Source organism: Aethalodelphis obliquidens, unplaced genomic scaffold, assembly GCF_003676395.1.
Source record: "Aethalodelphis obliquidens isolate GAN/ISIS:26980383/991018 unplaced genomic scaffold, ASM367639v1 scaffold30, whole genome shotgun sequence".
Classification (NCBI taxonomy): Eukaryota; Metazoa; Chordata; class Mammalia; order Artiodactyla; family Delphinidae; genus Aethalodelphis; species Aethalodelphis obliquidens.
Genome location: NW_020837974.1, coordinates 15895598 through 15918414, shown reverse-complemented (window position 1 = coordinate 15918414; position 22817 = coordinate 15895598). Strand labels below are relative to the sequence as shown.

The 22817-nt window shown below is 50.4% G+C and overlaps 2 protein-coding genes across 2 annotated transcripts; both read right to left on the bottom strand.

Annotated features, from left to right (window-relative positions):
- Positions 1-1245: 1245 nt before the first annotated feature.
- QPRT (quinolinate phosphoribosyltransferase) lies at positions 1246-14522 on the bottom strand. The gene is made up of 4 exons (XM_027125488.1): positions 14389-14522; positions 2526-3061; positions 1818-1949; positions 1246-1738 (listed from the first exon to the last, which is right to left on the bottom strand). Exons 1-4 carry the CDS (start codon positions 14399-14401, stop codon positions 1520-1522), a joined length of 900 nt encoding a protein of 299 aa, XP_026981289.1. The 5' UTR covers positions 14402-14522; the 3' UTR covers positions 1246-1519.
- Positions 14523-17583: 3061 nt separating this feature from the next.
- On the bottom strand, positions 17584-21051 carry SPN (sialophorin). The gene is made up of 2 exons (XM_027126404.1): positions 20915-21051; positions 17584-20530 (listed from the first exon to the last, which is right to left on the bottom strand). The coding sequence occupies exons 1-2, from the start codon at positions 21034-21036 to the stop codon at positions 19273-19275; spliced, it is 1380 nt and encodes a 459-aa protein (XP_026982205.1). The 5' UTR covers positions 21037-21051; the 3' UTR covers positions 17584-19272.
- Positions 21052-22817: the final 1766 nt, after the last annotated feature.

The following is a 22817-nucleotide window of genomic DNA, read 5'->3' as shown; positions in this document are numbered from 1 at the left end:
CCAGGAGGAGTCACCTTGGGGACCACCTTCACCCTTGGGAGCCCTCATGCTCTGGTTCCTCCCAGATCCACCCAGAAGGGTTAGAGAGAGGCGAACCCTAGGCTTGGGGTGAGGGTAGGAGGGGCCACACAGGTGGGCAAGACCTCAGGGGTGTGTGTGTGTGTATGCATATTTGGGGGACTGCATTTAGACCCACTGCTTAGACTTCTGAGTCCTGACTCAACATGGAAGGAAGTTTGACGTCTGAACACGGACTCCCACCACCCTCCCTTACTCCCTAACTGACCTTGGCTCTGGCCCCAGCTGCTCTGTACCTCTCCCAACTAATGATACCCCATGGAACCAAATCCTAAAGGGCCTTCAGCACCCAATGGGGGTCTCATTTTGGGAGGGATGCGTGATGGAGTCTGTTTGGGAGCCCAGGAGTGAGGAATCAGCAGGTTTCTCACCTCCAACCAAAAAGGTGGTAACAGCAGCCACAGGCAAGAGGTGAAATACTGAGTAACCAGTACAACATGGGCATCGACCAAGTGTAATGTTCCAGCTGAGCATCAAAACGGGTATCACATATCCTCACATATAAGATGCCATTGATTGTAAAACACACATACTATTATTACTCAAAAAGAAAATTGTCAAACCAGTGCTTTCTTATCACTTACAATTTCTATTTTATACTTGTTGAAGGAGTTCTTTTCCACATAGATCGTTATCATGTTCGATCTACAAGCCACAGGCACAGGCCACACGGCTACGTGACAACCAATGCCTGGCTGACAGTGACCATTAGACACCCTTGACTACACCATTTGTTCCCACACACCAAATATGACTTCAGTGTGTGTGGGGAAAAAAGTGCTTCTTAGAACAGGTGAATGATGGTAATTTCTTTTCTTTTTAATAACTTTATTTATTTTATTTATTTATTTTTGGCTACTTTGGTTCTTTCTTGCTGTGCGCGGCTTTCTCTAGTTGCGGCGAGTGGGGGCTACTCTTTGTTGCGGTGCGCGGGCTTCTAATTGCAGTGGCTTCTATTGTTGTGGAGCACGGGCTCTAGGCCCGCGGGCTTCAGTAGTTGTGGCACGTGGGCTCAGTAGTTGTGGCTCGCAGGCTCTAGAGCACAGGCTCAGTAGTTGTGGAGCACGGGCTTAGTTGCCCCGTGGCATGTGGGACCAGGACTCAAACCTGTGTCCCCTGCGTTGGCAGGTGGATTCTTAACCACTGTGCCACCAGGGAAGCCCAATAATGGTAATTTCTAACATTTACTAAGCACTTACTCTGCGTTAATTATCATCCAAAGAAATCCATAAGGTTGGCTAGACCCATTTTACAGATTAGGAAACTGAGGTGAGCAGAGGTGAAGTCAGTCCTTCGAGGTCCCACAAGCAGTACATGACAGAGTGGGACTTTAGCCCAGGCTAACTTGAGAGTGTTCTGTTGGCCACTGGACTTAAAGAAGTGAAATCGTGAGAGTTGCATGAAACCGTGTTATCCCACTGCCAGTGTAGCCTCCTTGGCTTCAGGAGCGGCGGGCGTAGGGCACTGGAGTGGCCCCTTCGGCAAACAGTTTGAGGGAGAAATCGAGGGCCGGGGCAGCCTGGGTCAGCATCCCCAAAGAGATGACATCGATATGGGGCCCACAGAACTGAGGGAGGCTGTCCAGCGTGATGCCCCCGCTCGCCTCCACGCCCACGTTCGGGAACCGGGCCTTCAGCGCCGCGGCCGTGGGGTGCAGCTCCTGTGGGACACAAGCCAGCGAGAGGTGAAAGCCCCCGCCCCAGCCCCTTCCCCTTCCCAGGAAGCAGACGCCGCCTCACCTCAGGCCTGAAGTTGTCCAGCATGACGAGGTCTGCTCCTGCCTCGGCCGCCTCCGCAGCCTCCTGCAGGCTGCTGCACTCGACCTCCACCTTCAGGGAGAAGTCGGCCGCCTGCCGGGCCCCCCTCACCGCCTGTCAGGTGGCAGGGGTGAGAGTGAGAACGGGTGGCAGCCAGCCCTGGGCAAGTGAGCTGGGACTGGCATTCGAGAGGCTCCAGATGGATAACGAGCTTGGGGTTAATGAGGAAACCAGGCATCGAAATGGCTTCTCGCATATTAGGTGAAACCACATGAAATTACCACTTTTGTGGGTTAAGAAAATGGCCAAATCCAGCACTATTTGGCACTGGGACGTGAGTTCAATTGACTCAGAACATTAAGACTGGAAAGGGTCTTCAAGAACATTTTCATAGACAGGAAACAGGTCCAGGGAGCTAGAGTGACCTGCCCAACACTGGGTTCCCAGTAGTTCGTCCTTTTCCCTTGAATATCATACCGACCAGCAGAAGAACGCTGGTGAAGAAGCAAGTCCAACCGTTCATGTTACAGATGGAACCACTGAGGGGTCAAGGAGTCTTGCATGCCCCAACTCCCAGGCCATCACTATTTACCAGGGAGTGGTTGGGGGTCCCTGGTAGAGGGGAAGGGCAATGCTGGCAGGGTGGCTGGAGCAGGGCCAGGGCAGGGGCTCAGCTGGACAGACAGACACCTTTTCCACACCACCAGCTGCCACGACGTGGTTGTCCTTCACCATCACCAGCCCTCCCAAGTCGTAGCGGTGGGAGGCGGCCCCGCCCACTAGAAGCCCATACTTCTCCACCAGCCGGAAGCCTGGCGTCGTCTTCCTCGTGCCTGCCACGTGCCCGGCCCAGCCGGTCCCCCTGGCGGTCTCCACAGCAGCAGCGGCAGCGCTGGCAACTCCACTGCAGCGGGCCAACATATTAAGGGCCACCCGCTCCCCCAGCAGCAGGTAGTGGGCAGGGCCCCGGACCTCGGCCACCTTGGCCACAGGCACCAGTTTTGATCCCTCGGGGAGGAACCAAGAGACCTGGCAGTTGACTTGGGCAAAGATGGCATCAAAGAAGGGCCTCCCAGCCAGCACTCCGGGGGACTTGGCCCACAGCACCGCCTGTGAGGAGGCTGCCCCCGTGACCAAGGCCATGTGGTTGAGGCCTGGGCAGTCCTCTCGAAGCCAGCTTTCTGCCAAGGTGGCTAGAGTGGCAGGGGGCAGCAGGAGTGCCAAGCCTAGGAGGGAAAAAAAGAGAGCAGTGTTACATTTTAGCTGCCTTTCTGGTAGTCAGGGGTGATTGTCAAAATACCTAACAACAGGCTGAATTGGGCACTAGCCAATCAGGGTGAAGACCTGGGGGTTCCAGGAGAGGGGCTGAGGCACTGGGTGGGCCTTGTGAGCTGAACAAGGTTGTCAGTTGACCAAATAAAAATATAGGACACCTAGTTAAAGTTAAATTTCTGACAAACATCAAAGCTTTTTTAGTATAAATATATTCTAGGCTATATTTAGAACATACTTATTCTTAAAATTATCTGTCAGTTATCTGAAATTCAAATTTAACCGAGTGCCCTGTAATTTATCTGGTAAACCTAGTGCTAGACCAACAGCTATTCACCAGTGGAAGAGAAATGCAGCCACCTAAAAGCCACTCTGGGCTTCCCTGATGGCGCAGTGGTTAAGAATCTGCCTGCCAATGCAGGAGACACGAGCCCTGGTCCGGGAAGATTCCCACATGCTGTGGGGCAACTAAGCCCGTGCACCACAACTACTGAGCCTGAGCTCTAGAGCCCACGAGCCATAACTACTGAGCCCATGCACCACAACTACTGAACCTGTGCGCCTAGAGCGCATGCTCCACAACAAAAGAAGCCACTGCAATGAGAAGCCTGCGCACTACAATGAAGAGTAGCCCCCGCTCGTCACATCTAGAGAAAGCCCGCGCGCAGCAAGGAAGACAGTATGTCTGTATGCAGACAATACATACATACATATATACATAAATAAATAAAATTTATTTTAAAACGAATAAAAAATAAATTTAAAAAGCCACTCTTGACTTTCCGTCTGCCTTGCATAGAAGGATCGGTTATTTACTAGCTGAAGCCCCCAGGAGAATATAAGCTGTGTGTCTTTCCCATTCCTGCCTTCTCTATAGCACCAAGAATTTTAAAGCTGGAAGTTCAGCTTTTTACAGATGTGGAGACTGAGGACCAGATAAGAAAGGCAAGTCAGCTGAGGTCGCACAGCATATTGACAGCAGAGCGAGACTGGCCAGGCCTTGTGGCCATGGCCATCTGTTCCTCCACCTTTGCCCCCTAGCTTGAAAACCTCTCCTTCACCTGATGTTTAAAAAAACTGTCACCTCTCTAGAGATGGGGTTGTATAAGGAGGAAAGAGCACGGGGAAATTCGGTTTGAGCCCCTGCTCTGCGAGACAGAGCTTCAGGAGTGTGGGTGAGCCCTTTGCCTGTAAAATAAGTGTTAAGGACGAGGTGGTCTCTGAGGTCCTTCCCGCTGGCGTGCCACGTTGATTGGCCGCCGCCTCTGTTGAAATGAATGGGGTGACCGCAGAGGCCGAGCTCAGGCGCAGTGCAACATCGCCATCTGTCGGCCAAGAGAAGACCTGCAGTCTCGTGGGCGGTGCCATAGGTGGGCTTCGCTGCCCGGGGGAGGGGTAGACAATTCGATAGCCTGTGAAGGGGTATTATTTAGTTTAGTTTTGTTTCCCCCACTTTTGCTCCAAGCTGAAGTTAAGGCCAGACATTCTGGCTTGCTCTACTCGCAGAAGGAGGGCCCTTCTTGTCCAGCCCTTCTTCCCCAAAGACAAGAGCCTGTCCCCCACCAGCAGCCACAGACCTCAGTTATCGCACCTGACCCTCCTCCCCAAAGTTCCCGCCCACAGCTGCCCCACGTGGCTTTCATTCTCACTCAGAGCCAGCTGTGGGCCAGATGCAAAGAACAAAGTCGGTGATAGAGAGAAAAATATAGTCCCTGCCTCCACCGTTCGCGGTCGCACCAGGCAAAAGGCCAGTGAACGAACAGCAGAGATGGATGCAAAGGCCCCCACTCCATTCAGACCAGGTGCCGTGATGTTTGCTTTTTTTTTAAAATTTTTATTGGAGTATATTTGATTCACATGTTGTGTGAGTTTCAGGTGTACAGCAAAGTGAATCAGTTATACATATACATATATCCACTCTTCTTTTTTTTTTAGATTCACTGTTTGCTTTTAAAGTGAATTTGAATCCTTGGACTGGTGAGTATTGGATAAACAAACTGTGATGCATGTTTACAATGGAATTCTACTCGGCAATAAAAAGAAAAGGAACCAACTACTGATATACCCAATAGGCACACATCTCAAATGTATTATTCTATGAAGCCAGATTCAAAAGGTGACATGCTATTTGTGTCCATCTATATGACTATATTCTGGAAAAGGAAAAAAAAAAAGATAGCAACAGAGAACAGGCCAGTGGCTGCCTGGGGAGGGGGGAGCGGAGGGGCTGGCCGCAAAGGGGGCAGCACCAAGTTTTGGGATGTGATTGAACTAGTCTAGATCTTGTCTGTGATGGTGGCTATAACACTGATGCCTTTGTCAAGACTTATAGAGCTTTACACAGAAAAGGGTGAATTTTACTGTCTGTGGTTATACCTCATTAAACCTGACTTTAAAATCAAACCATAAAAAACGGAAATTTAAGCGCATCACTCTCCTGCTTAAAGCCTCACTTTCATTGTATTAGCACCAGCTCTCTTGACTTCTTTCCATTTTTCGTTGATTCTTTGGACAAATCCTTGTTGAGCACCTGCTCTGTGCCAGGTCTTCATTGCTAGGTGACAGAGAGAGCAGCTCTTTCTCTTAGCTTTCAGGCCTTCACTTTTGCTGTTCCAAGGCTGAGCCTTCTGCTAGAAGTCCCTTTCCTCACCCTCACCCCAAACTGCCCCTTCACCTCTCACTCAACTTCAGACCTTCTGTTAGATATCACTTCCTCAGCCGGGTGCTCTCACAGACCTCCTAAATCAGGTCACATGCTCACCCAGCTCCTTGTTCATCCCCCAATGTCATCCTCCGCTGGTGTTTTCTGTCTGGGACCAAAATGTCCACTGAGTTGTCTGCTGTATCCCAAGTGCCTAGCACGCTGACCCAGACAAAGACAAATGTGCTGCTTGTATAGGTCAACGGTCAAATATTGGCAATTTCATATTGTTTAGTTTAATACTAAGTGTTTGATGATAGTTCTCTGAGCAGAGAGGACGCACTGTGGAATCACAGCCCAGACTCCGGGGCCACTCGGCCTGGGTTCCAATACTGCCTCTGTCACTTTTAGCTAAGTAATCTTGGGCAAGAGACTCAACCTATCGGGGGCCTTCGTTGTCCCAACTGTAACGGGGATAACACTGATCACGTCATAGGCTTCTTATGAAAATTAAGGGAGTTAATATTTGCAAAGCCTTCAGGAACATTGTAGGTGTGTTTGCTGGTGAGATGACTGAAGTATTTACCAAGAGTCATGGGAGCAAAGAGGAAGAAATGACTAAATGTCCCTGGGGAAGGGGGAAGTTTTAGTGGCCTTGAAGGATGAGTAATGTTTGCCAGGCAGGGGTGGGGGGCGTGGGGAGGAGGGAGGGCAAGACATTTCGGACTGAAACAGCACGTGTTCAAGGTTCAAAAGCAAGAAAATAGAGCGAGGAGGTGACGGGGTGCTGAGTAGGATTCATGGGAGAAATGTCTCGGCCTGAGGCCAGAGTGAAAAAGGGACTAAACCAATTACCTGAGGAATGTGGACAGAGCCCGGGAGCCATCACAGAATTTTAAATGAGGGAATGATATGATTATGATTTTGTTCTAGAAAGGTCACTTCAGCCACCAAATGGAGATGGGCCGGGAGACAAAAGGAGGCTGGGGCGGTTGGCCAGACAGAAACTGATGAAGGCTCGAATTGGGGCAGTAACCAAAGGAAGAGCAAGCCGGGGCAAATGGGAGAGTTTTTTCTAAGGTAGAATCTACTGGAATTGGCAGCTAATACGACGTAGAAGCCTGGGGTTTCCATCCTGGGTAGCTGAAAACTGACATAAGGAATTGTTCAGGGTAGGCTGGGGAGGAGGAGGGGTTTGGCAGCAATCAGCAACCCGCACAGGCTGCGCCCCTGTGATGGCCAGTCGACGGCACCTCAGCTCCCTGACGCTCTCTCGTTTGGAACTCACCACAGAGGCTCATTCCCATTTTACAGGTACACAAACTGGATCTCCGGGTGGGTCAGAGCGTATGACAGAGCGGCAGAGCTGGGGAAAAAGAATGACTTTGGGGGAATTTCCCAGAGGTCCAGTGGTTAGGACTCCACGCTTCCACTGCCAGGGGCGCGGGTTCGATCCCTGGTCGGGGAACTAAGATCCTGCAAGCCACACAGTGTGGCCAATAAATAAATAAATAAACAGAATGCCTTTGGTCTTGCAGATGTTAAGGTCGAGATGCCATCAGGAAACGTGGATGGCTGTGCACAGAGGACAGGTAGAAGAATGTTCTGGAGTTCAGAGGAGATTTGGGGGTGAGGAATGGAGAAATTGGAGCCACCAGCGTGTGCAGATGGTCACTGAGTGGGTAAGATCACCAGGGCAGGGTGAAAGAGGAGGGCTGTGGGAAACGCCAGGATTTGAATGTCACACAGAGGCGTGGCTGTCAAAAACAGAAGTCCCACCAGGAGGGAGTGGATGTCTGGAAGGAGAAGAGGGTTGCAAGTAGGGTGTGAGCAGAAGCAAAGCAGAAGAAAGGCTGAGAGAAAAAAAAAGAAGAAGAAGAAGAAAGAAGGCTGCAAGTGAGCATTGCACTTAGCCCCTGGGAGGGCTTTGCCAGGGCAGTCTTAATGCCTTGTGGTAGGGGCAGAAGCCACATTGTCATGGTCAAGGAACAGACAGGAGGTGAGGAAGTGGGGGAGGGGTATGGACAGCTCCTCTCCGCAGAAGTCGAGAAAGCAGGGGCCCCCCGCCTGGGCTGCACGTTGGAATCACCTGCGGAGCGTTTTGAACTCTGCTGCTTGGGTGCATTCCGGATCAACTGAATCAGAATCTTTCCGGGGTGGTTCCCATGCATCCAGGTTTTGGAAATGCTCCACCTGGGATTCAGATGCACAGAAAGGTTAACAAGCAATGCTCACACAAGACCGTATGTTGTATCCCTCCGTTTATAAGAAACATCCAGAAAAGGCAAATTAAGAGAGACAGACATCAGAATAGTGGTGGTCTGGGGCTGGAAATTAAATGACGTGGGATCTTACTGGGGTGATGGAAATGGTCTATGATGATGGTGGCATAAACTCAGTAAATTTACTAAAAAGCTTTGAATTGTCCACTTGAACAAACGAACAAGAACCAATCCTCTGCCAAAAGGCAGGAAACTATTTTGCAACCCTAGTAACCCAGTGAATCCAGGTATTGGATCAAAAGCCAACATCAGAAGAAAGACAACCAGATACTAGGCGCTCCTGATGGAACATCCCCCGACCTATGCAATACTCTTGCCAAAACAGCTGAACCGGAGTCAGATCAGACTTCTAGACGCAACCACCAATTACAAGAAAACCAGAAGACAGAGGAACATGTTAAACTATACCACGAGGATACAACCATAGGAAACTCTCCAGAAGATAACCTAATTTCTTCAACACATACATTGCAAGGAAAACAAAAGATTAAAAGAGTCGAAAATGCATACTAACCAGAGGCAGAGCTGGGGAAAAACTAATGTATGGATCTTATTTGGATACTACTTCAAACAAACAAATTGAAACCAAATTAGAATTTTTATGAAACAACTGAAAATCTGAATGCCGACTGGGTATTTGGTAACATTAAGGAAATTTTTTTGAAGTGGGTTATGGTTGGGATAAAAAGAAAAGTCCTGGGCCTTTCCTGGTGGCGTAGTGGTTAAGAATCCGCTTGCCGATGCAGGGGACATGGATTCGAGCCCTGGCCCGGGAAGATTCCACATGCCGCGGAGCAACTAAGCCCATGCGCCACAACTACTGAGCCTGTGCTCTAGAGCTCACGAGCCACAACTACGGAGCCCACGTGCCACAACTACTGAAGCCCGAGCGCCTAACACCCATGCTACACAACAAAGAGAAGCCACCACAATGAGAAGCCCGCGTACTGCAACGAACTGCAGCCCCCGCTCGCGGCAACTAGAGAACGCCCGCGCGCAACAACGAAGACCCAACTCTGCCAAAAATAAAATAAATAAAAATTAAATTAAAAATTTTAAAAAAGACCCAATGCAGCCAATAATTAATTAATTTTTAAAGTCCTTATCTTTTAAAAATAATAAAAAATATTAAAATACTGAGATGTTTATGTATGAAGAGACTTGACAGCTGGTTTTACTTTAAGGTAATCTTGGAAGGTAGAAATTAGGAAGGGTGTGGGGACATCCCTGACAGTCCAGTGGTTAAGAATCCATGCTTCCACTTCAGGGGGCACAGGTTCGATCCCTGGTTGAGGAACTAAGATCCTGCATGCTGTGTGGCACAGCCAAAGAAAAAAGAAAAGAAAAAAAAAAAGTATGGATGGGACTGACTTGGCCAAAACTTGGTGGTTGTTGAAGCTGGATGATGGGTACGTGAGGATTCATCATACTTTTCTGTCTATTTTTGTGTATGTTTGAAATTCTCTATAATAAAAAAGTAAAATAAATAGGTAAATAAGAAAAGGAGAGAGAGGGCCCTCACTTAAGATAGGGTGAAGGAAAGTTTTTTGTTTTGTTTTTTTCAGCCACACCACATGCCATGCGGGATCTTAGTTCCTTGAAAAGGGATCGAACCCACACCCCCTGCATTGGAAACATGGAGTCTTAACCACTGGACCACCAGGGAAGTCCCAAGGAAGGTTTTTTTAGGCTGAATAGAGCAGTGATTCTCCACCTTGACTACACAATGGAATTATCTGGAGAGCCTTGCCAAATGCAATGTCTGGGTCCCACCCACAGAGATTCTGATATAACTGGTCTGGAACGTGGTAATTTAATTCTAATTTGTCGCAGAGTTGAGAGCTTCTGAACCGCAGGAAGAGAACAATTGCTACCATACACTGGTGCCTACCAGATGCCGGGCACTTGCTATATATACAATGTCACAAATCCTACCTGTCCTTCTTCATGGTAAAGGCCATTTGTAGGCAGAGAACCTAGGCTCAGAAATGCAAAGGGAAATTACCTAAAGAGCAGAGCTAGAAAATGGGAATTCCCTGGCCGTTCAGTGGTCAGGACTCCGTGCTTTGCCTGCAGGAGGCACGGGTTCGATCCCTGGTTGGGGAACTGAGATCCCACAGGCCATGCAGCGAGGCAAACAAACAAACAAACAAACCATTCAAAACATTAAAGAAAAAGAGAAAAGAAAATGATTGACGTGGACCCTGGTCTTCCCTGTCCACACACAGAAGGTGGTTTTAGAACCACACAGCCTTCACCCACGGGTTACTCTCTTGCCCACTTAGGCAAGATCAGCTGTTCTGATCGCCTACTGTAAATGCAGAATGTTCGTGAAAAATAAATACATCTGGTTTTCTTTAGGCCCCAACTCTCTCGTGCATTTCCAACAAAAGGGATTCCTGTGGGTAGCTTTGAAAATAAGGGCTCTCCTAATTAGCCACTGTCGCGAAAGGAACTGCAGAGAGGAGTGGGGCTGTTTTTGCAGCTGCCTGAGGAGAAGTGACTGCACAGAGGAAACAGCTGTAACGCCCTGTCCCCTTTTTATTCTTGCCGTTGTTACATGTAAATATTCTCTCAAGATGCCTGGACTTCAGAGATTACAGTGTTACCCTGTGGGGTATAACCTTGATCTCTCAAGGCAATCTTTTCTTAATGGGTTATTCCAGAATTTTATTAAAATTGGTGCCTCTGTTCTTGAGGGGATCCAAAGCATCTGGGGAAATTTCCTGCATTTGTCTCTTTACAAATAATGTAAAATGATATAGATATAGATAAACTGACTCTGGCAGAATATTTGAAGATTTTTTCCCCCACTAGCACTTGTGCCGTTCTTGTCTGGATTGTTGACTGACTTTTACTGTGTTTCTATATTGCCCTAACTGGCCAGTGGCTCTGTACCGGGAGAGACTGGGCCAGAATCAGAACTTCCATCCCTGCATCTTTCCTTCAGTCATTTAATAAACACTCATTCATGCCTTTGATGGACGGGCACAAAGTCAGGGTCTGCAAATGGACCTAAAACAAATTATCACAAGTTTTTGTTCTTAATTTGATGTGTAACCACGTGTAACCATGTGGCCTGTGCTTGCAGCAACAGTGATGTTATACGAGGCTGACAAAGTGTTCCAGCTAAAACCAAGTAATGATTGTTTCCCCCAATTTACAGGAAAAAAAATTAAATAGATAGACGTCAGTTTTAAAGGTTTTGCCTTTATAAGTTTTTCTTAAAACTCTGGTCCTGGGCTTCCCTGGTGGCGCAGTGGTTGAGAGTCCGCCTGCCGATGCAGGGGACACGGGTTCGTGCCCCGGTCCGGGAGGATCCCACATGCCGCGGAGCGGCTAGGCCCGTGAGCCATGGCCGCTGAGCCTGCGCATCCGGAGCCTGTGCTCTGCAACGGCAGAGGCCACAACAGTGAGAGGCCCGCGTACCGCAAAAAAAACAAACAAACAAACAAACAAAAAAAAAAAAACCTCTTGTGCTGCTACCACTTGTCTATAATAGAATCTGGAGTGACATCATGTGTAATAATAATAACAGCTAACACTTTTATGGTCCTTCCCAAGCACTGTTCCCAGCATATTCTATATATTAACACATTTAATCCTCACAACAACCCTCATAAGGTAGGTACCATTATTATCTCCATTTTACAGAGAAGGAAACTGAGGCACTGAAGAAGCAAGTAATTTGCCCAAAGTTCACACAGCTGGGAAGTGTGGAGGCAGGATCATAAGTCTAGGCGGGCTGGCCCCAGAGTCCCCTCATGTACCCAACCTCACCACACTGAGCACAAAATTATACTTAAAATTATTATATATTTATTATATCACTATTCACAGAGCTCTACAAGCCACACCCAAGAATCCAGGGCTCTGTCCCTGGTGTAGTAGGAGGAGCTTGGGTTGGGGGTTCAGAAACGCCTGGTTTGAATCCCAGCTCCATCACCTACATGCTGGGTGACCCTAGGCAATTTCCTAACCTCTCTGAGAGTCAGTTTCATGAGGAAGTCACAGGGCTACAACGAGGAGGGAATGGGCGATTCATGTCAAGTGCCTGAGCCAATGCCCAGCCAGATGCCTTTGAACCCAGGTGTCTGACTCCCGGCAATTTTGTTCTCCCATCTATTTATTTGTTGATCCATTTGGCAAACACCAGAGGGAGACAGAGGCTGGTTAGCACCCCAGCTTCCAGATAAATGTTCTTTCCTTTTCCCCTTCTCTCCCTAGAGAGGAGAAATGACCTCCAAATAGAGCCAGATGCGATTGCCCGTCACACAAGTGGTAAAATGACCTATAGGGTTTCAGAGCAAGGAGAGATGACCTGTCGTTAAGATACAAGAGCAGTAAGAGAAGACCCAGGAAGGTTGGCTCTGAGAATAGGCTGGCATTGGACAGGTGAGAGGAAGGCCCCCCCAAGCAGAGAGAATGGGAGAGAGAAAAGGCCCAGCAGTGCGAGGCCTGGGGTATATGTCGGTGAAGTTGCACGTGGAAGGTAGCGAGAGAGAGGGCTGAGTGGTAGGACGGGGCCAGACTGAGCAGGCCCTGAATGATAGGAAACAGTTAGGTTCTCATTCAATGAGCAGTGGAAAATCCGTAAGATTTTTGATCAGCAGTCACTTGATCAAAAATGCACTTGTGAGTTTAAATGTTTAAGTTGTGCCTAGCATTTTTGAAAGATGTAAGTTGCAAAGCTGTTGCAACAGCCTGGACCAGGAAGCAGTGAGTCCCGGTAAAATGTAAGGGCAGGGCATCTGTTAGGGGACCGCTCCCTGCACACCATGCCTCCAGACCTGGCCCCGCCCCCTCACACCTCACCCCCGGCCTGCCATCTGCTTCTGCCCCAACTCTGTCCTCGCCCCTCATTTGCCCCATGTCCCCAGCCTTTGCCTCACTCCCTGACTCGACTCCTCCCTCCTGGTTTAATTCCCGCAGGTCAGTGATCCCACAGCCGACACTTCTGGCCTGGCCCAGAGTTAAACATCAGTGTCATCATGTGCGTGAAGGCTGCCAGGCAGAGGAAGGCTCCGTCAGAGGGAGGTGGGAACAGAAAGACGTGGGGGTAAATCCACAGGATGCAGCAACTGTCTGGATATTGAGGTTCAAGGGAGAGTGACCCTGAGGTTTCCAGTCCCAGTAGGAGGCTGGTGAGGCACGAATAGAAACGGAACTGGTGTAGGGGAGGACTTTGATTTTGACACGCCAGGGACATGTCCCCAAAATGGAACTGGAACCTGGGGCAGGCTCAGGACTGCAGAGGCAGACTGGAGTGATGGATGTGACTCCAGCATAACTGCTGAGTGATTTCTGTGCCAGGTGCTCGACGTGTATGGTCTCATTTCATCCTCACCACAACCCAAGGGAAGACACTGCTTTCACTTCATCAATGAGGAAACCGAGGCACAGCGAGGCTAAGCCTCTTGTCTGAGGTCACACAACTAGCAGGTGGCAGGGATGGGACTTGAACCCAGGCTCCGACTCTGAGATCATTTCTAAACCAAGAAGTAGTCTGGACCCCCAAAAGCTGGTTCCACGGCCAAGCCAGAGGGGCTGGGTATGGGGCCAGCAGAAGCCCTAGACCAGGGGAGGAAGGTCAGAGCTGGGGAAGGAGAAGCCCAGGGAGGGGAATGTGAAACTTCAGGGAGCCCTCCATGCTCATGTCGTTTCCCGCCCGCCCGCATCCCCAACCTGGTGAGCAGGGAACTATTATTATCATTTTGCAGATATTGCAATACAAGGAAGTGAGGCTCTGAGACATCAAGTGACTTGCTCAAGAACACACTGTCTGTTCCTGGTGGAGCTGGGATTCAAACAGGAGCCTTTTGACTCCAGAGCCTGGCGTGTATCATCCTGCATCCAGCCTCCTTCACAATGTCACTCCCCACATGCACAGGAATCACAGGGATCACAGGACTCGGGCTCCCTTCCCCCACCCCGAGGCGGATGGGACAGGACTTTGCCTCACTCCTCCAGAGCTGCTAGTGAGGGGCAAAGTCCAGAGCTGCTCCAGGTCCAGCCTCCCACTGCCCGGCCCCTTCAGTCCCCAGGAGACGTGGCCTACTCCAGGCCACCCCTGAATTTCCTGGGGCTCAAGCCCCTTTCTTCCCCAGAGCTCACTTGGGAACCTATCGTAGAAGGATAAAGAAGAGTGAGAAGAGGTCTTTGCAGGGCAGAAAGGAGTGCTTGGGTTCAGAGAGGTTGGAGGGAGATGGGGGAGGGGTAAGAGAGTAGTTAGAAACCAGCGAAGACTTGGGGAAGGTGGGGGATGGGGACGGAGATAAGATGGGATGGGTGATGGGCAGGAGAGGGGCAGGTGGTGATGTAGGGATACAGGGGAGAGAGATCTGGGAGGCTTCTTTACCTTCAGGGTCCATGACAGCCTGGAGCTGGCCGACTGGTGTGCCCACAGCTCCGTCTAGTGTTTGGAGAGGCCGGAGACTGGGGGAGGGGGTGGGGCGGGAGGGGGAGAGGGAGGGGCCGGTCTGACCATCCCTGACCGGCCCTGCCCTGGTTCTCTGGGGCTCCCTCTGGCCTCCAGGACACTCAGTTATATAACTCAGAAGTCCTCTCCTCTCTGAGCCTCGGCCCTGTTCTCTCCACTCACCCAGCCTCCTTAACCCTGCCCCAGGGTGTGCTCCCTGTCATGGCTGGAGAGAGTTTTTGATGGTGCACTGGGGAAATCCTACTTCCCTTCTTTTTGATCTCAAATACTTCTTTACCTTTTTCTGCACCTCCATTTCCTTAGCTGTAAAATGGGATAATACCAACCTCACGGCTTCAACTGAGAATCAAGCGAAAAAACTCTGCGGGTGACACAGAGTAGAAACTCAACAAAAAGCCACTTTCCTTTTCTTCCTTCTTCCCAAGGTACTTTAAGGGCCCTGAGCAGATCAGAGCCGGGCTTCTGAACAAGAAAACCAGGAAACTGCCAATTATTGTACTGTGACTTCAGGCAAGTTCCTGTCCCAGAAGTGCTGGGGACTCCAGTTCTTCATCAGAACCACTTGCTAAAGTCTCTGGGACTACTGATGGCCAGACACTGGCCTCTTCCCAGCCTTCTCCCATTTCTGCCTCTGCAGCATGTGACCCTGCCAGGACTTGGACTTGGACGAGGCAAGCAAGGGTCCTGGGGCACAAAACTGAAGAAGGCCTCGCTCTCAAGCTCCATTTTACACCTTACTGCCTTGCTTGCCTCTAGTCCAGGTCAGCTCCTGACAGCCCTTCTCCAAACTATTTCTCCCTTTTTCCCCCCCAGACGTCATTTTCTCCTGGTTTCTCTCTTAAAGGCTCTTTTCTGTTTCCTGCAGGTCCTTCTTCCTACAGGCAGCCCTCAAACTGTGGTGTCCCCTCAGTGTGGCGGGACTGTTCCTCTTTTCCTCTTGGGCACAAGCTAAACTACATTTCCCAGCCTCCTTTGCATGGAGGCCACCATATGACTGAATTCTGTCCAATGGAATGTGAGCAAAAGTGATGCGTGTCGCTCTAGTCTTCCCATGATCCTCCCTGGGAATGACAGAGCCACAAGATGGAAGGAGTCTGGGTCCCTGAATGACCTCATGGAAGGTTACCCTCCAAATGCCGACATTAAATTATTACATAAACAAGGAAAAAGCTTCTCTTGAGTTCTACCCCTGAGAATTGGGGGTTGTTTGTTACAGCACTTAGCCTGCCCTGACTAACACATGAAGCTTCTCTCCACAGCTCTCTCCTTTTCTCATTCTATACAGTTTATGCATTTATCCACCAATGCCGTTATTTAAATTGCTATCTAACATCAGATAACTCCTTAATCTATATCTCCAGCTCTGACTTCCCTTGCAACTTCCAGGCCTCTACTTCTAACACCCCTCATGGGGAGTTCCCTGGTTGTCGAGTGGCTAGGATTCAGTGTTTTCACTGCTGTGGCCCAGATTCAATCCCTGGTCGGGGAATTAAGATGCTGCAAAGTGCGTGGCGTGGCCAAGATATAAATAAATAAATAAATAAATAAATACTCATGTTTTCCCCCCAAACTGCTCACCTCTTTGCATTTCCACATAGTGATGTCAGCACCTCCTCCATTTTCCAAGACAGAAACTTTAAGAGTCTAACCTCATTCTTCCCCCATCACCTCAACAGTCAATTATTCTCTGAATAAATATATTTCAAACCTGACCTCTTCTTTCACCTTAGGCCAGACTCCCACTCTATCTAACTTGAACTAGACTAATGCTCCCGTCTCAGGTCCCACTGCCTCAGGCCATGCTCCTGGATGCCAGTTTCATTCAAAGGACAGATATGACCTTGCCATGGTTTACTTGAAAACCACTGTTTGCTCATTCATTAATCCGTTCACCTCTCCATTCAGTAAACACATATTAGGTAGACATGCCAGGCTCTGGCCTCTGGAGCCACAAAGATGACAGGTGGACTTGAAGGGGCTACAACCTAATGAATGGGGGACACCTTCACACGATTACAGTCCAGTTGTTTGTACTGTCACGCAAGGTGCTGTAAGAGTGGAGGAGAAATACGCTATCTGTTTGGGATGGAGGCAGCAAGGGCGGCTTCGCAAAGGCAGTGACATTTGAACTACATCTTGATGGTTGAGAGGAGTTTAGCGGGAAGTCAAGATGTGTGTGTGGTGGGACAGGACGGGGGTGCGCAGGCTTCTGGAAGAGCGTGCGCAAACGCAGGAGTGAGCATGTGGCCCTTTCCATGGCCGGCAGCTTTGGGGATCTGGGGCGTGGTCCAGCTAGGCTGTCCTGAAGTCACTAGCTGGGCAGGCAGATGCTAAGTACCCCAAGGGGCTAAGGCACACAGGCACCCATTGGCAGCTCCTTGCTGGGGACACGTAGATGGTCTCCAAAATACCCTGGGTTTTCTGATGGCTAATGGCTCGACCCCCAACCTCCCCAGAACAGGAGCAGAAATACGGATGCAGAGGAAAATGAGGCGTATATGTCCATTTTCAGAAATGAAATGTCCATAGGACCGTGCTCGGAGGCCCTTTTCCTGTCTGCAAAAGTGAATTACATTAATAGACTTCTCAAGACCGTCCCCATCCAAATCCTTCTTCCATCTGGAGTTTGCAATGGATGACAAAGCTGTATTTGTAACCGTGATCTTAATGTGTACTTTTGAAAATAAAATAGAAACATGCATTTTAAAATATAAGATGAAGAATAATACACTGTATATGGTTGTGTGTGAGAGAAAATCCTGGGGTTTTTTTGTTTTGTTTTGTTTTGTTTGCGGTACGCGGGCCTCTCACTGCTGTGGCCTCTCCCATTGCGGAACACAGGCTCCGGACACGCAGGCTCAGTGGCCATGGCTCACGGGCCCAGCCGCTCCACGGCACGTGGGATCTTCCCGGACCGGGGCACGAACCCGCGTCCCCTGCATCGGCAGGCGGACTTTCAACCACTGCGCCACCAGGGAAGCCTGAGAATCCTGTTATTTAAGAAACTAGAATGTGCTGGTAGTTTCGCAAAAGAAGAAAAATGTTATTTTACTGTCAGGACAAAATTAGTATTTTCAATATTTTATTATTTATTTATTTTGGCTGGGGTGAGGGGGGGTGTGCAGGTTCGATCCCTGGTCGGGGAACTAAGACCCCTTGTGCCTGTGTGGCACGTCCAAGAAAGAAATAGAAAAGGCGCCCAGGTTTGCGTGGTGAAGGCTGGATTTCCACCCCAGCTAGCCCAGGCATGGGTGGCAGAACTCCGGGCGGATCTGTGGCCACTTTCCGCCGCTTCTCTCCTCATCCCTCTTCCACACCCCCATGAACTGACCCACCTGGGGGCCCTTCCCCAGCCTCTGGTGTCCCCTCCAATCCAAACCACCTGGCAGTCACGCTCTCATGGAGTCCCGTGGCCTCTCCTTTTGTAGGTCAATGTGTCTGCTCTCATCCACTGCTCCTCTGACTCAACAACTTCCTCTTTGCAAATTTCCTCTTTGCCCTGGGGAAATACCAACGGCCCCTGGTCCATGCGGTGCCCTGGGTTCTGGCCTGGGCTGGTCTCAGAGACAGCACAGTTGGGTCTTGTCCCCTCCTCTCCATCCCAGAGCCACAGGGATGCCCCTGGTTCTGGAGGCCTGTCACAGCTCACTCTCTCACTGACCCTCCTTGTAGAATGGAAGAGGGGATACAGACAAACACATTAAACTTGTAACAGCATCAGCATGACCTGGGACTCTCGTGTGTGCACTGGGGAGCGGGGGGATGGGGGGTGGGGGGAGTGGTGGGGGGCTTTGAGGAAGGGACATAGCAGCTGAGCTGAAGAACCACACTTGGTCACACATGCAGTCTTTCTGTCAGGCCCTGCCACAGACGGAATTAAATCTTCCACCTCCACCCCATCGGAGCAAAGACGAGGGTGCCTATGTTCTCAGCACCTCCTGAGGGCGGCATCTCCTCAGCCTCTGCAGCCCTTCCTGCCCCCTCCCTCACCCAGCTGTACTCGCCACTGCCCTTCACAAGCGTCACCAAGTCCTCGCCTCTTGCACACAAACTACATGCATGAGTGGACCCACGCAGGTGCCGAGGCTTCTAAGAACTACATCTGCACAGAAGCTCTTCTCACCTCTGCTCTTGGGAGGAGAAACAGCTGAAGCCTCTGGCTGCCTCGATCCAGAGTTGGGGGAGAATGTGGTGGCTGGGACCGTGAGCCAGCCTAGGGTCCAGGGGCCGTCTCAGACGCACCTGAGACCACTGCTGGGTGACACCACCCAGCCCATGCTCCAGGCTGGCCTAGCACAGAGCACTGGGGCCTGGAGTTAAAGGCAGTTCATGGGCTCAGCCGGTGGGACTGTCCTAATCCATGGGGCCAAATGTACTTTCCAGAGTAATCCTAAGGTGGGGGTTTGCTGGGTTGCCATTTCCTCTTCTTCCCAGACTCTGGTATTCCTGGGGAATCCTCTGAGAAATCGTAAGTTTGGCCTTTATGGAGACTCAACAGCTGGTTTCGAGGACAGACATGTGGAGAAAATGTGATGGGGAGAAGTAGGGGTTGATGAGGAGAGTTCGTTCATTCAATCTGCAAGGGTTCAGTGGGTGTCAGCCCTGACCTGCGCGCTGGGTGTGGGTGCTGCGTGGGCTGCTGGCTAGAAGAGCTGAATGAGGATTCAGGGTGAAGATGCTGGGTGAAAATCCAAAGGGTGCTGGGTGAAAATGCTGGGTGATGATGAGGCTGGATGTGATGACAGGAGGGAAGGTGATGAAAGCGGGAACGATTCTGAGCTCCAGTCTTATTATTCTCAAACGTTAAGGGGCCTCCACATCTCTCTCTTCTGGCCCATCAGAAGTAGAGGTCTCCGCAGCCTCATCCTTGCTGCCCACCAGTGGCTCTTCCTCCCCCTTTAGGCTGGGGGCTGGCCCAGGCTTTAGCTCCTCCAGCGCCATGGAGCCCTGGCGAGACTTCCGTCTACCAAAGAAAGTGGTAAGTGTGGGCCGCTGGCCAGACCCCTCCCCCTGGGGGACCCCAGAGTCATTGTTACCCCCGGACGCTCCCTCTGTTATTGTCGCAGCCTCCTCATGAGACACCTGGGCTACCCCAGCCCAGGCATTTGCCACCCCGTTGTGTTTTCCACTCCTGCTTAGTGTCAGTACTCCTGTCTTCCGCTTCTGCCGCTGGCGCCACAGCAGGAGTAATGCCATGAGGAAAATGACCACCAGCAGGGCCACGAGCACAGCTACCAGCAAGGTGCCATTTGTCTCCCAACCTGAATTTGGGGAGGACCTACTGCTTATGTTTGTGGAGGACGTTGGGCTGGATGTTTTTACTCCAAAGGTGGGGGAGCCACTGGTCCCCAGGGGGGTCTTCAGAGACGTAGTTGCCATGGTGACAGGAAGTCCACTGGTCTCCTTGGAGGTCTTTAGAGAGCCAGTTTCCATGATGACAGGGGGTCCGCTGGTCACATTGGAGGCCTTCAGAGAGCTAATTGCTGTGGTGATAGGGGGTCCACTGGTCCCATCAGAGGTCTCCAGAGAGCTAGTAGCTGTGGTGACAGGGGGTCCACTGGTCCCACTGGAGGTCTCCAGAGGGCTAGTTGCCATGGTTTCACCAGTCGTAGTATGGAATCCTGCAGATTTCACTACTGGGACAGCAGGTATACTGGTTGCATTAGAGATTTCCAGGGGCATTGATAATGTTTGGGACGAATCTTTCTGGGAGATTATTGACTCATTTACAGGAGGGCCCCTGCTGGCAGCAATGGAAGTCCCAGGAGAGGAAACCTCATTGGCTGTATAGGGAGTTGAGGAAGGCGGGAAGATCTTGTGCTCAGTGCTGTCATCTGTCTTAGGGACCTCGGTTGTTGCAAAATTAGATGTCGTTGAGTTGAATTTTGTGGTCTCATAGATATTTGAGACCAAAGAAGCAGAGGACGCTGTGGGTTCCAACTCCTGCAAAGTAATTGTGCCGTCCGGAGACTCTGAGCTCGTGTTTTGGGCCCAGACGCTCCCAAAGAGGAGGAGAAGCAGGATCATTTCCAAAGCAATAGGCATGAGCAGGAGTTGGGACCTGAGGGTGGGGAAGTTGAAGAAATAGAATACATAAGGAGCTGGGGGTGGGGGGCAGGACCTAGCCAGGCCCTCCCTCCTGCCCACTTCCCTGCCAAATGCCGGGCCCAACTCTGCGGTTCAACGGCTTTTTCCACCCTTGCTTCTACTAGTATCAGAAGTAACAAGACGCTGGCAGCTCCCCCATCGAATCTACCCCATAGGCCCCCTTGGGCGTTGGCAGCCCCGGCTCCAGCAACAGCCACCCCCTCCTGGCCTGCGCTGACCCCATTCAGCCCCAATGGCTCTTCGTCCTCTTTTCCCATTATCTATCAAGGTCTTCTCAAGCCAGAGGCACATTCCCAGGTCCACTGAAGCCCCTGCCCCACCAGGTCACACCACTTACCAGCTCAGTGGATAAGGGCACAGGGCTGGGACCAGGCTGCTCCAACTCCTGAAGCTGGGGCAAGACTGGTGGAGGGGCCTCAAGGGGAAAGGAAGTGGCCCTGGCTCCACCCACCCCAGCATCCTGCCCCACCCGCCCTGCTCCTACATTGCCGTGTGATGAGAGAGGCATCACTCACTCTTTCAGGGTCTGAGATGATGACAGGGGCTCTGGGGTCTCAGCTGAAGCAGGTGGGGATGGTGGGCGGGGTCTGGAATGGGGATTCCCGGGTCTCCTCTGGAAAATGGGATGGCAAGCCGTGAAGCTGGGAGAGGGATATGTGTCAGAGCAGGGGTGGTGGAAATGCATGCTTGAGAACCAGGGGGTGCGGAGGAGGAGATGGGAGGGGAAGGTGGTTTCCTTTGCCTTTGTGGTCCCCGAGCTGTTAGGCCAGCACCCAAGGCTAACACTTCTTCTGCCCCAAGAGCTCCCAGGAAGTACCAGGGCAAGAGGAAGCCCTCGACTCTGGCTGGGGCAGTGGAAGGCTTTGCAGGCTGTGTGAAATCCCTGGTGGGCTCTTGACTTCTCAAGAAGCTTGCGGGGGTAGGTCACTACAATGGCCCCCAGTCGTGGACTGCCTGACTAAATCAAGGTGGTTATTAAGCACTGTATATGCTATGAACTTATTTTTGCAGAAGACTAATAAAAATGTGGGAATCTACATGGAAGGCTGTCTGAAAAGGTATTCATTGAGGTATTAACAAGTTTCACTGGGTAGGTATGAGTAGAGAATTCTTTACTTTCTTCTTTGGGTGTTTGATGTTTTCTTACTTCCTTTAATTTGTAAGCTTTGACTCTCAGTATGTGTATGGTTTTTTGCCTTTCTTTAAAAAAAGATCAAAACTGATTTTTATGTTGTAAAAGTAATAATGATAGATGACTGAAACAGGCCAATGTCAGGGCCTGGGATTGTACCCCACTCACAAGCTAACGAGTTAGTCTGACAAAGACGTGAGACTCCTGGATCACAGACATAGGAATCCACTACTCATTGCTCAGCAAACTCATTGCTCAGCAGGAGCACCGTCTGCTTCAGTTTCACTTGCCCCCCTGAGCCCCACAGGGGTGACCACAGAGAGGCTTGCCCCGCAGCTGAGGAACACTGAGCTTGGAGAATTTCCTTCTTTTCGAGTAGGTGGTAAGCAAGCTTGCTCTTTGTCCTGAAGGGAGACATTACTTCATCCCTCAGCGTTACTCACTGCAAACCAACCTTGAGAAACGGCCTGGATGTAGAGCGGCCAGGACCTTGTATTGCGGGCATATCAGCAAGAGTGTGCAGGGAAGCTCGGGGCTGGGGTGGATTGCCTCTCCCACCAGGCAGCAGTGTATAAAGTGAAAAAGCTCCGTACCGACACCACCAGATAAACCCTGGTCACAGGGTATATATGCATATACACATGTATTTTTTATAGTATTAGATTTTATTATACATAATGTTCCTTGCTTTTCTTTTTTTTACTGAACAAAAGGAAGGAAGGAAGGGAGGGAGGAAGGAAGGAAAACATTTCATTGTCAGACATTAGGTTGTTTCAACATTTTGCTGTTGCAAACAGAAAAGTAGGAATAATTGGCTGCAAAGTAATTGGAGGTTAAAAAAATTTTTTAATTAAGAAGAAAATCAACAAAAATATTTGTAAGACTTCATATAGGACTTCCCTGGTGGCGCAGTGGTTACGAATCCACCTGTCAGTGCAGGGGACGTGGGTTTGAGCCCTGGTCCGGGAAGATCCCACATGCTGCGGAGCAACAAAGCCCGTGCGCCGCAACTACTGAAGCCAGCACACCTAGAGCCCGTGCTCCGCAACAAGAGGAGCCACTGCAATGAGAAGCCTGCGCACCGCAACGAAGAGTAGCCCTCGCTCAC